The sequence below is a fragment of the Vicia villosa genome, unplaced genomic scaffold (genome assembly GCF_029867415.1).
Source record: "Vicia villosa cultivar HV-30 ecotype Madison, WI unplaced genomic scaffold, Vvil1.0 ctg.000622F_1_1, whole genome shotgun sequence".
Lineage (NCBI taxonomy): Eukaryota > Viridiplantae > Streptophyta > Magnoliopsida > Fabales > Fabaceae > Vicia > Vicia villosa.
In genome coordinates, this window is record NW_026705280.1 from 374,050 (window position 1) to 388,524 (window position 14,475).

The 14,475-nt window shown below is 33.2% G+C and overlaps 1 protein-coding gene across 1 annotated transcript; it reads left to right on the forward strand.

The window, feature by feature from the left end:
* Positions 1-1,622: 1,622 nt before the first annotated feature.
* Positions 1,623-12,817, forward strand: LOC131629931 (uncharacterized transporter C405.03c-like). Its single transcript, XM_058900738.1, has 4 exons — positions 1,623-1,865; positions 12,104-12,264; positions 12,416-12,551; positions 12,755-12,817. The coding sequence occupies exons 1-4, from the start codon at positions 1,623-1,625 to the stop codon at positions 12,815-12,817; spliced, it is 603 nt and encodes a 200-aa protein (XP_058756721.1).
* Positions 12,818-14,475: the final 1,658 nt, after the last annotated feature.

Here is a 14,475-nt window from a genome sequence, read left to right on the forward strand (position 1 = left end):
AGTGTTTGACAATGTTCGTCTGTGATTCCCGTCGGAGGGCATTATATTTAGTAAGTTATTTTTAGGGGTTAGCCCGATTGTATGTCTTATTTGACGGTGAGGAGAATGGTCAAAACTGTTAGGATATTCCTCTGGGCTATGGGAGGGGCTCGCGACCTTACTCGTGGTCTGAGTTCCTTGTCATGAACGACCCATCGTGACTTGGGTGTTCTGCCAATGTGGTACTACGATGGCGGGGCTCGGTCGAGTGTTCCCCTTCGGGCACATGACTTGCTCGTTATAGGAGCGTCGTCATTCCTTTCGTTTTATATGATGCAACGCTTATACCTGGGCGCGCATATTTGGTCGGTACTACTCGAGCAGTCTTCTGACTGAGCAAGTCGACAGTTTGTGACCTTAGCTGTAAAATTGTTTAAGCTTTTTGGCGTTCCATGGTCGAGCGAGTTCTTCCCCGTCTAAGCATTTAAAGTAGTAGGCCCCGTTTTCTGTTTTTGCTCGTATTCGGCAAGGGCCTTCCCAGCTTTTCGCGAGTTTTCCTTCACGGAAATTTTTGTGGTTCCTCTTTAGACGACGCTACCGACCTCAAAGTTTCTTCGGATGACTTTGGCGTCGTGCCGTATGGCTATTCTTTTTTTGAGAGAGGCTTTTCGGAGGGAGGCTCCCAACCGGACCTCTTCGAATAGGTCGATTTCTTCCTTGATGGCTTCGTCGTTGTCTTCTATATCCATGGGCGCTTCAGTCCGTCTATAAGCAATTTGTATTTCGACAGGGATTACTGCCTAGGTTCTGTAAGCTAATCGGAACGGGGTTTCCCCTGTGGTCGAGTGAGGTGTCGTACGGTACGTCCACAACAAGCTGTGGAGTTCCTCGAACCATCTCTTTTTGATCTCATCGAGCCTTTGTTGAGGCCTCATAAGATGACTATGTTCACTTCCTCCACCTGCCCATTCATTTGGGGATGCTCGACGGATGCAAAGTGTTCCGTGGTGCCGAGTTTGACTACGAATTCCTGGAAATTTTTTTCTATGAATTGCGTCCCGTTGTTGGTGACGATGGCATAGGGAATGCCAAAACGAGCAAGGATGTTGCGCTTGTAGAAATGCAGGATGTTTTGGGTTGTGATTTTGGCCAGGGCTTTCGCCTCGATCCACTTGGTGAATTAATCTACTCCGATGATGAGGTATTTGTTCTGATTGGAGCCTACGACGAAGGGCCTGGGGAAAAATGCATGTCCGCGTGTCATTGACACTTGTCGCATTTCTGTACGTGTTCTTTGGCATCGAGTTGCATGGTCGGCCAGTAACATCCGAGCTAAGGATCTTCCGCCGAGGTGCTGGGCGTTTATACCTTCGTGGATTTCGCGCAGGACGTGAAGGACCTTTGCATCATCGATACGTTTGAGGAGGGGAATGCAGAACCCTCGTCTGTATAGTTTGTTGTCGACCAAGACGTAGGAGCATGCCCTGCGTTTGACTAAACTGGCTTCCTTTGGGTCTGGCGGAGGTTCATCCTTCACGAAGAAATTGTAGATCGGAGTCATCTAGCAGTTGTTGTCCCCAACAGCGAACACGTCGAGGGCGGCGGCGGTCTTCTCAATGTTGGGTCGAGGAAGGATTTCCTGGATGACTGAATTGTTTCCTCCTTTCTTCTTTGTGTTGGCAAACTTGGAAAGGATGTCTGCCCGTACGTGTGTTCGTGGTGGATGTGCTTTACTTCCACAGGAGAATAGTGAAACTCAAGGGAGAAACCTGGTAAAAATCATAACGGAGAAAACTCAGTTTGAGTTAAAGTTTCCTACTATGGATACTAGTAGTAGTGAGAGAACGGTTATAGAGATCTTTGATTATCATTTGACTCATGATAAGGTAAGGAGGATTATTGTAGCATCTCCAAGGGACGGTTATACTAGCCTTGGATATTATGTTTTTAATGTGGCTGAAGGACTGCAAATTAAAAGAAGAAAAACCTTCAAGGAGTCATTTGAAAACAGGTGGAGTCAAGGGTGGTTGAAAAATCATACGTGTAGGCTTGTTAAATTACTTACGCATAAAAAGGTAATTGAAACCAAATGGATGTAAGTGGCGAATCAAGATTCAAGGGTTGTTTGAATTTGATCAAGGTTATTGTTAGAGTTTCAACCTGGTAGAGAGCAACAACGGTATTGATGGTTAAATTGGTATCAACACAATTTAAAGTCAGGGTGGAGATTGTTGAAGTATGCCTTAAAACCTTTGTTGATGAAGAAAAAGAAAACATATTTTGAGATTGCCAGAAATCAAAAAGTCAAAAATAATCTGGTTCGAGCGGTTCACGGATATCGAACTCGATCGGTTAATGAATGTTAGGATATTATATTAATTTGGAGATTATATAAATTAATATAAAAAGATATTATAAGATATTTATAATATTCTAAAAGATATTATAAGATATATTTATAATATTCTAAAAAAATTTATAAAATATATATTTAAAATAGTCTATGAGATATTATAAGATTATAATAGTATATTTTATTCTAACAATTAATGAAATTTTTTTTGGGATTTGTTATTAATTTGTTGGATTTTGACTATTATAAATATGTATCTCTTCAGTTAATAGAATGTGACAATCTTAGAGCTTACAACAACAAGGGGAAATAATGGTTTAGGAAATTCCAAGAAAAAACTTTAAAAGGTAAAGGTTTTTGGGAAACCTTTGGAGTTATCTAAGGGGATTGATAAATACTTCTAAACACCTTGGGTTTGAGCGATTCTTATATTAAGAGTTGGAGAGGTTGGGAAACACTTGGTAGAAAATAGGGTTTGTTCTTTGAAAACTGTGAAGGCTATTTTCTTGTAACTCATCTGTAATCTCTTTTGTAACAACTTTCTAATTATAGTGAATTGGAGAGATGCTCTCTCCCCCAGAGTAGATCGTTTCACGAACTAGGTAAACAAACTTTTGTCTTTTTCTCGTCTTATTCTATTATATTATTTGTGTACGAATTATTATTGCTGTAGATAATTTATTTTGATAGCTAGTATCCTTTTCTTCCCAAATTAATATTGAATTTCGTCCTAATTCACACCAAGATTTTTATAACAATAATTAATGGGAAACCAACCAAAAAAATGAAAAATATCACCCTATAAGCTAGGAAGTTAGGATATTGATCAACGTGTGTTATCCAATTATGAAAGAAAAAAAATTATTGTATGCATTATATTTTCAAATAGTATTATAAGCTCTCATGAGTCTCATGTGTTCAACTAATTCGACTTAAACATTTCATATCATGAAGATTTTTCAAATAGTATTGTAACCTCTAAGTTCAACTAATTTGAATTGAACATTTCCAACAAGCTCTAAATCTTTTTTGTGATAATGGGGCATGCATGATGTTGATTGGCATTTTCTAATTAGTGAGATGTCAAAATCTATGATTGGATTATACCTAACTAATAATACCTTTTTTGTCTAGCTTCAAACTGATAATAATTAGCCAAAAAAAAATCACATGGACATGTCTCATTACTACTAGCTTCACAAGAGATAAATATTTGTTTCCCCAACTTTGGTAGCGTCCTTTGATTCATCATAAAAGTATACATACATATATATACTTAGTTAATTTTCCTTGTATGATATGAATAATGATTAGATTAAACATATATAATTGTGTACGTGTTGGAAATGTTAAATCTACAAAAGAGGAAAATTAAATTTCTTAGGGTAAACTTCTAGGAAAAAACTCAAGATTGTCTTATTTTTCAAAAAAAGTCGACGGTAGCCATGAATCAAGGGAATAATAGCGTGCGTGGGAAGGTAAACGGGGAAGAACATGAAAAGGAGATGGATTGGAAAATAGTAACAAGACAAATTAAGTAAGTATTTAGTTGTCACTTTTCTTCTTCTTGTGTATCCCTTAGAGAGGGGTGATTTAGGATCGATTTTGATCCAAAATCACCCCTCCAAATAGTTTTCTTTCTCTATTTGTTAAATAAGTGATTTTCACATATATTTAGTATTTTTTTTGTGATTTCGTCATTTTAGTGCGTCGTTGTTTGTTTTGATTTTTCGTCTTTGTGCGTTGTATTTTGTTTTTCTGTCTTTGTGCACAGTGTTCATTTGTTTCAGGTTCAAAAATGAGTTTCAATCTAGTGCAGACCCTATCTATGACTTTGGTGCCATTAACGCTACAGATCTGGAGGCATGAATATTTCAGACATTTCAATATAGTCATAGTTATATTCGTAGGCATATGCAATTTGCCGTTTTATGCTATTAACATGGATGCTGTGAGTTTGTTTGCAGATTCATCCTTTTTGTTTTTGGCGATTTTTAATTTGTATTGCAACAATGTACTCTATCGATTGGAATGAATGAATTTTTATTTAGTAAAAAAAAAGTAAGTATTTAGTTGGAAAAAAGGAATGGGAGAGAAGGGTAGGAAAGACTGGTAGGTAGGTCGGAAGAGGAGCATTTCATTATTTTTTGGGTTAATATATATTTTTTCTTAGTTATATAGACGAGTTTTGAAAAAAAATTCTTATAAAAGAAGTTTGAATTTCCCTACTGTCATATGAAGATTTCCTTATTTTTTGATCTTTTAAGAAATGTAATTATAAAAAATAACGACATGACAGAGGAGTTTTTAAAAAATCGTCAATTTATGAGGGGCAAAATAGGTATAAATTCTTAAAAATTACATGATATTTAACAGGTTATTGATGGGTAAATTTCTTGATGGAACAAAACAGAGAAATCTTCATATGACAGTGAGAGAATTCAAACTTTTTTACAGAGAGTTTTTTTAAAACTCGCCTATATGGCAGGTGACAAAATACCTATTAACCCTTCTTTTTTACAAAAATTCTATAAGGATGAGAAAATATTAGAAACTAAAGTGGATAATATTATCTGGCCACTGTCTCATTTGGATCAAAGCAACTAATCTAAACTAGGGACCAAATCCATTCAAAGTGAACAACTGTTGGTTTCAACACAAAGAGTGAAATTCTGGTATTCAGATTCTAGATGTCCTGTGACTTGTTGGGACATTTGATCAGATACAACATACAACGAACATATATCCATGAATGAAAAAAGATGTTGGAAAATAATTGAACACACAAGATTATTAACCTAATTCGGTGTACAACAACACCTAATTTGGGGGCTACTAAGCCATGAAGAAAATCCATTATTAGCAGTATCAATTCGAAGCTAAACAACCTCCGGTTTACAACTTCTCACTTAATCCCTACTCAGTGCAACTTCTACCTAAGAACTTTCTAGATAAGGGAAACCCCTCTCACTTCCAATCACCGCAGTGATGTCCATAATAACTATCATAGTTACTGATATTGACGACCCTTTACCACAATATTCAATTACAAACAATACACGATTAAGACTCCCTTAATCAACAAATACTTGATCTTGCTTAAAAGCTTTGATCAAGAACAATAACTTAAAACACAAGCAACATACACTTAGATAACTATATCAATGATACCTAAGTGACACACATACATTCAATACTTAACAGGTTATGAATGCATGATAGAACTTACAACTCAAAAACCAGCCCTTCTCTTCTATGAACATGAAATTAGAGAGGCTCATAATTTGCATACAAACCCTAACCTATTCCTGTAAGCTCTGCTCTTCAATCATGTTTGTAGTCTTCTATTTAAAGCACCCCTCTGTTCTGGACTTGGGCTTTAAAACGGAGTAGGGAGACTGCTAGAAATTTGCAAAAATATTCTCATTAAAAATAGGTATTTAATCATTAGTTTTCTAAATATTCTCCATATTTAGAAACCATACAAATCCTCATAACCGATAAAATCTGTTATCCTTAGATTTAGCCCCCCAGATTGGATTGCATAGTATTCTTCAAATATTCTGCATCTGTAATAACTTAAACAGAATCCAAAAGCCCAACTTAACATCTAGTCACGATGTCAGATGATTTTACATAGGACATCTTGTTCGATAAGTTACACTAGATGCAGTTGATAGAACATCTTGTTCAACATAAAGTCCAACATATATATTATGCAGTTTGAACATTCTACCTGACACGTTGCTGTCTAATTTGTTTTACTAAAATTAATGTCAACCATACAAATAGGGAATTAACAAAGGTTTTGTTCTATATGTTGAATAGTTAGTAAGATATGTTTACATGATCTGACAGATCAACAAAACCTGATGAATATGGGTCAATTTTTTCGATAATCATAGAAATTATTTGTTGATGTCACTAGTAAATAGGAAGTGTTATTCTTAAGAAATTTAAAACATCGAATTTTAAAAAAGTTAAGTAGTTGTAGGTGTATGTATGCCAAGATTTGGAATTTTATTACTATATGGCATTATGTTAGTTGTTCGTGTGCTTTCGTAGACAAAAAAGGGTAGTATCATTAAACATTTCCATAAAATTTGATAAAAATAATACTAACGACTTTTTCTCCAATTTTCTTTTTTGTATTTGGGCGATATTCTGACATTTCTCCTTTCTGGGATTTCTCTATGAAAATTAGGAAATTTGATTTCTCTCTGAAAAAATATGTCATAAGGGTTCTAATATTTTAGACTAACTCGGTTCAAGAAGCGAGGTAACGAAGGGCGTCATAAAAAGTAATGAGTTAACAACTCGGTGTTTAAAACACTAAGGTAAAATTTTATTAGCGCATGGGTTCAAACCTTAATTTATGCACTTTTATTATTTACAAAAACTAGCGCATTTTTTAAATCGGTTTATCATAAAAACTAAGGGGTCTTTAGTTTTTTTTAATAAATCTCGTTACAGTGTTTATCATAACATTACATTTTTTAATAAAACTCGTTACAGTGTTTACCCGGAATATTACATTAATTATCCATGAAGATCATATGTTGGATCTTCATTTCCTTCATATTCTGGGCAAGATCAAATACTGAGAAACTCTTTTCTCAAAACAAAACAAAAGGGTTTGTTAAAGGATATTCTCTGCAGATCTTGCATGTATTTGTTTCCGGTGAAAAAAAAAGGGTAAGATAATTAATATCAATAATCAAAAATATTTTTGGTACAAACAAAAATTTAATAGAACAATCTTTGAACCCTGGTGATTTTCTGCTCTTGCAATCCATCGTAGAGAGTTTTTCCAAGTTTCCTTAGGTTTCAAGCGCTTCATATGTTTCATTTAGATTTCCAATATCGTAAGAGAACTTATATAATGGACGTCCCTTAGGTTTCACGCGGACCACTAATGGTGGATTTTTGAGCGTTAATAACATTTAAATGAATGACAAAGATTTGTTTAAGGCCGTTGATTAAAAATAGTGAGAAAAAACACTTAACTATCATCTAGGTTTTTAAAACAACCGAGAATGGTTATATTGTTTACCCAGAATATTAAAAATATATTGTATGCAACAAATCTTCGCAGAATATCAAGATTGTTTATCCAGAATATTAAAATTACAGCATGAGCAGGTCACATACAATATTTGTTGCATACAATGTATTTTTATTATTTTGGGTAAACAATGTAACCATTTTTGTAAAAAAAAAATTATTTTACTCTAACCCCTTGGTTTTAAAAAAAAAATATCGAGGGGTTAGATTTTTTTTTTTTAAAATGGTTACATTGTTTACCCAGAATATCAAAAATACATTGTATGAAACAATTCTTCGCAGAATATCAAAATTGTTTACCCAGAATATCAAAAATACAACATGTCCAGGTGCCATAAAAATGTTAGAGATCTACACTTAAATGTCAGGCCTTCACCAAGATTCATTGATGATCCTATCATTATTGCTGCTTTCACTAGCGTATACAATCTGGATGCTTTGAATGCATCAAACTTCTAATTAGGTGTTTGCTCCAAAAATTGAAAAATGTTTTTTCAGCACTTGCAATCCATTAGTAAAGACTTTTAGGAATAAATCATAGTTGTTCAAAATCATCAACAACATCAGCACCATTGTTTGAGATGGATTGCAAAAGCTGAAAAAATATTTTGTTCAAGATAAAATAACATTTTTTTTTACAGTTTTGCAATCTATCTTAAAAAAATAATGCATTTAATTGTGGGGCGACTACAAATAAGATAGCATTGGGTGACATCTGCTCAGCGAGTGTTTTACAGTAAAATCTGATTATTTTATCCCTCCGATTATCAAAAAAACCGCAGGGTTAAATCATTTATTTTACATTTGTTAACAAACAATAAATAGAGTGCATTAGCTGGGATTCAAAGCATGTCATGAATGGTATATCACCTCGATTTTTAAAACAACCTAGACAACAAGTTGTTTTTTAATATATACATATATATATATATATATATATATATATATATATATATATATATATATATATATATATATGGCGCGTCTTGAAATGAAACCTCAGTTTTTTCTGGATGACGTGAAAGCTTCGTCATAAAAAACGTTATTTGTTGTAGTGCTCGCCATCCGACTGCCTAAACACCCTTCAGTAAAGAATTCCTCCCTTACCTCAAGATTGATGATAGATTAAGTTTTCCTTCTCTTTGAAATCTATCATTCTCCCTTTCTCCCAAACTCGGCCTCTTGTTTCTTTTTCGCAAGACTATTCTAATCCTTCACTTTTTCTATTTGTTTTATCCTAATCCCCTTAACACCCTCTCTTATTCCCAACACCCTCAATAATTCTATTTTCTTTTAAAAATCTAATTATATATCATTTAAATAAATAACAATCTCAATAAAAATATATTATTTTTTAATTTAATATTTCTCTAATTAAATTAAAATTACACAATTATTTAATTATTCTAGTTATTCTAATAATAATTCTATAATTTTCGTTAATTTCTCACCACACTCCCTATCTCTCTTGATGGGATATGTTGATGTGCATAAGGTATATCCTTATGCACGGTGCATAAATACTCAAATATTGTTTATATTACTCAAAGTATTATATTTATTACTCAAAATAATATACAGATTACTCAAAATAGTATAAATATTACTCAGAACAATGAATATATTACTCAAAATAGTTAAAATTCGATATTACTCAGAATGGTGTAAATATTACTCAGAATAGTGTACTCATTACTCACAATTAATAATTACTTATAATTAATAAATGTGTACAAATAATGCATATATTATTCATAGATTATGATATTATTACTCGTTTCTAACTAAAATGTTACTCGGAACAATTTAAATATTACTCGTACGAGACTTATGCACCGTGCATAAGGTATAACCTTATGCACATCAACCTGACCCAACTTAACTTTTAAATAACTAAGAATTTCAATTATTTTCTCTCAACTCTAAAACACTACTAATTTTAATTAGATTAAATAACTAGCATAATTTAATTAAATCTCTTCCCTCCCTAATTAATTCAATAAACCCCCTTTTTCACCCGAATAATTAAATTAATTAATTAAATTGTGGTTTTATAATACACGCCAAACTCAAGTGCCCTTAAGTACTCTATAAACTTTGCCACACTCTATTTCATGTTTCAAGAATAGCTGACAAAGTGTCTCACAGATGGAACCGCGTTAAATGCGATTGTTCCCCGTTACTTTCTCAAAACTGATTATAAGTGATTTAGTTCTATCTCACCTTGGACTACGACATGGAGGCCGGTCAATGATACTTTTAAGACTTCCTCCGACTCCTTTAGTGTTCGGCAAAGCCTTGGAGACAACTGTTTTGGATCTGCCTAAAGCCCAATTGATCGAAGCCCAATTGACCGAAGCCCAATCCATATATCAAGTTCATCCACTCGACTGAAAATGTAAAATCAGTTCATATGTTATTAGAAGGTACACAATCTATTATCTCCAATTTAATTATACCCATCTTGAATCTTGAACTAACTTAAACATTAGAATACTAACCATGCAGATTCAAGATCAAGATCGTCATTTTAAATCAATAGTTATCCAACTCTCTTCATTTCTAATACTTTTGTGGAACTAAATCATCCATTTATATTTCCCTAAGGGAATATTGTAGTATTATAGGCTCTCACGGGTTTAACTAATTTTATTTAAACATTTCATATCATGAACAATTTTCAAATAGTATTGTAGGCTCTAAGTTCAACTAATTTGAATTAAATATTTCATTATCATGAAGAAACATGGCAATCTGTTAAAATAATTTCTAACAGGCTCTAATTGTTTTCTTTGGCATAATGAAGCATGATGTTGATTGGCATTTTCATATAAGTGAGATGTCAAAATCTATCATTGGATTATACCTAACTAATTATGCCTTTTTTGTCTAGCTTCAAACTGATAATAATTAGCCAAAAAAAAAAATTCACATGGACATGTCTCATTACTACTAGCTTCACAAGAGATAAATATTTGCTTCCCCAACTTTGGTAGCGTCCTTTGATTCATCATATATATATATATATTTAATTTTCCTTGTATCATTACTAGAAATACACGTATTACCTGCGGAATTTGCTGCGGAAAAACTTCCGCAGGTTTACCTGCGGATTTTCCTGGGATTTTATTAAATAAAATAAACTTCCTGCGGATTTTCCTGGGATTTTATTAAATAAAATAAACTTCCTGCGGATTAAGCAATGGCAGTACAGGAATTCCTGCGGATTTTGCTGCGGAATATATATATTAAACAAAATATCTACCAAAAATATATAATCCGCAGGTAATTTCGCAGGAATTGTTCCTGCGGATTTTCCTGCGAGTATCTACTTTTAATAGAACCATACTATAATACAAGTTCCGCAGGTAAATTTCCGGCGAAATTACCTGCGGATTTTACATACTTCAATATTTAAATTTATAAAAAAAATATTAATCAATATTTTTTCTATTTTAATGAGTTTTTTATTTAGTTTAATTTTAATTTTTAATCCTAATTTTTTCTATGTTATTAATTATTTTTATAATGTATTTTAGTTAATTTTAGTTTTTAATAAAATAAATAAATGGTATGCAAATTTTGATATATATTTATTTAATTCTTCAACTTATATTTTAATAATAGGTATGATAGTTTTTAAAAAATAAAATTAAAAAACTATAAAAAATAATTGGTATGAAAATTTTGAAAAATTAAAATTAAAAAATTATAAAAAATAAACACTTGAATTTTATATGTTTTTTCTCTAAATACAATAAATAATAATAATTTTTTCTTTAAATTAATGACGTATCTTATACACTTTTTATCAACAAATTTTTAATTTGAACAAGTACTATATACTACATAACAAATATATGAAGAAAAAAAAGTTCATTTTAAGTTATTTTACAAAATTAGACTAACATAATATTTCAAATTATGTAATAAATAGTTACGTCACCAATTAAAATAAAATCTAAAATTATAAAATATTGTTATGTCATCAATTGAAAAAACCTTAGATGATAAGTTATCAATCTATATTTTGTTTAAGTTTTGAATGTGCTATCTATAAAGTTGTCTTGATAAGCTTAAAATATATTTAAATAAAGAAAAAAATAATATCAACATGGGTCGACAAGCTTTTACCCAAAAAAAATATAAAAAAAATATAAAATGCAAAACACTGAATTGAAAAATATCTAGTTCTGAAATTTGACACCGGCCAATTTTCCCAATTTACGAAATCACCCCTCCAAGTCACGCAACGCTCTGGTTTCATCTCAGTTACCGAATCACAACCCTAACTAGCCGGTGATCCTCCAAAACTGTTCCCGGCGGTGGTTGAGACGGTTGCATCCGCGGTGGTTGCCGAAAACTCCATCGTGTAGCATTGAAAATCCATTCGTGACGGTGGTGATCTCAACGGAACAATTTCAACCGAACGATGCACTTGATCTACACACTTTACTGATTTTGATGGTGAGTTTTTATCTTAAGTATAGATGCTGAGTTTTTATCTTAAGCATCAAATGATATATTCGACATGTCATCAACTTTCAAGCAGTCTCATAAGTGTGTATGTTAGGAGATAATTTCAAATAAGTCAGTCCAAACAGTTCCATATAAGATCACAATCATTTTCATATGCATTAGCTTGGTTCTTGTGTTTTGACAAGTCACCAACATTTCAACAATTTTATAATTTCTTACATATTGCAGCACATTAAGAGATTGCTAATTCTCTTCTTTTTTTCCAGCTCAGTCTGGCCGTTGTCGGCCTTAGGAATTGAACCGAAGTTTGCAATTCCCAAGTCTGCCAAAATGGATGAAGTGGTTATTGCAAATGGATTTGTTGGAAGTGTTCTCTCAGACTACTTCTGGTATTTGATATAAATTTGATTAATTTATGCGCGCATGCACATCAACAGAGTTATGCAAATTCTTACATTAGATTTTATTCGATTTACAATCCAGGGCACTTTGTGTTGTATGGAAATTCTTACATTAGATTTTATTCGATTTACAATCCAGGGCACTCTGTGTTGTATGGACAACTCCCCTCGTGGCCACTTTGGGCATGTCACTCACTATTCCTCTTGCTATGTTGGCTGATACGGTAATCCAAGGCCGGCATTATTCAACATTATACATTCTTGGCTCAGCTCAGGTATGGTTTATATTTGTAGCGTAATGTATATATGTAACACTGACACTTTAGATTGAAAACGTGTTTGATGTCTACCGCAACACAAACACATGTGCTTACTTTCATTCACTTTCATGTTCTTAAATTATCACCGGTGTTTATGTGTCAGTGTCAGTGTCGTGTCCATTGTATTGATCTTATTCAACATTTTTGTTGATATACAGGTGTTTGCAGGTTTTGTGATAGCTAATCTTTCAGATTGGATGACAAAGAGGTTGGGATTATAGCACATGATGTTTTGTTCCGGTAGTCACATTATAAAAATATTTTAGATTTTTATAATGTTTCAAAAGTTTATAATTTTTTTTAATTTGAGATAGAAATTACCTGCGGATTTACCTGCAGATTTTAGTTTGCTGCGGATTTAGCTGCGGAAATTTCCTGCGGATTTACCTGCGGAATTTCCTGCGGATTTACCTGCGGAACTTGCTGCCGAAAATATTACCACGAAGGTTTTAGCTGGGGACGTAAATCTGCAGGAAAATCCGCAGGAAACGTGTTTCCTACGGAAATTTGGCTAAAATCTGCAGGTAAATCCGCAGGAAATTTGAGTATTTCTAATAGTGTATGATATGAATATTTATTAGATTAAACATATATAATTGTGTACGTACTGGAAATGATAAATCTACAAAAGACGAAAGTTTGTTCAAAGTCTTGAGCGTTGTATATCAAACAACAAACTAAAACAATGCTATCTTTTTCATCTCTAACTAAAAAAGATATACTACTAATTTAACTATTGGCGTCGGCCAATGTTACGCTTTATGATTAAGGTGTGGATACTAGCATTTGAAAAATTAAGATAAAGTGATTTTTTATATATAAAGAATATATCGTTTATATCGGATGAGTAATAAGTTTCTAAAATGAATGATTTTTTATGTTATAAATAGGACATTGTACGTGTCCGGTCACTTGGGTTAGGTTCCAAAGCGATTAGGAGACAACCTGGAATCAATAGAACTCGCCCATATTAATGGCACACTTCACAAGAATATGGTCGGATTGAAATAGTTAATGAGTTAGGTTGGTTATTTCATTCCAAGTCTAGTGAAGTCAATATCTGATTAAGATATGATTGAGAATTCATTTATTGCTGACGAGGAATATCATTGTGGGATTGAGAACTATCAAGCAGCATGATTCTCAATCATCATTAAGAATTATATCAATCAGGAGAAATCACATAAAATTTTCTTTGATAAACTTTCATGTAAGACGGGTTAGAGTTGTTATATAAGGAGAAAGTTACAAGAAGAACAAATATACACAATTCAAGAGAGAATTTAGATGTGGCTTTACTGGTCTTCACTAGTAGAGTTATCATTGTCGTAATTTTACAAGTACAATTGATTTCTACCGTGGGCCCAAGTAAAACTGACATGAGCCTCGCACACCTACTCTGACACCTAACTGACCTTGTCGACAACAACATCAACTAGTAGAAACAGGAACCCCAACAATGATCATGATGTTATAGCAGATATGTTAGCCGCTAAGAATGAGTTGGGTCGCCAGAGCGAAGGGCTATTAGAAAATGTCCATGACTTACAACAACAACACACAAAGCCAGAGAAGGATGGGGGAAAGGAGCCCACAAATCCCTAATCACTTGCAGCAGACATTTGGGACACTCAAGTCCCCATAAACTTCAAACCACCACCCCTGGTGTGTCATTCGACGACAACATCGATCCCTAAGAATATATCATCGCCATCAACACCTAAATGACTATTATTGGAGTAGATGATTCGCTGAAGTGCAAGCTGATGGCCAAAATATTCAAAGAGATCGCCCTCTTATGGTACACAACCCTTTCGAAGTTTTCATTGTCGAGCTACCAGGATATGACGAGTAAGATGGTTCACCACTTTTTGACCAA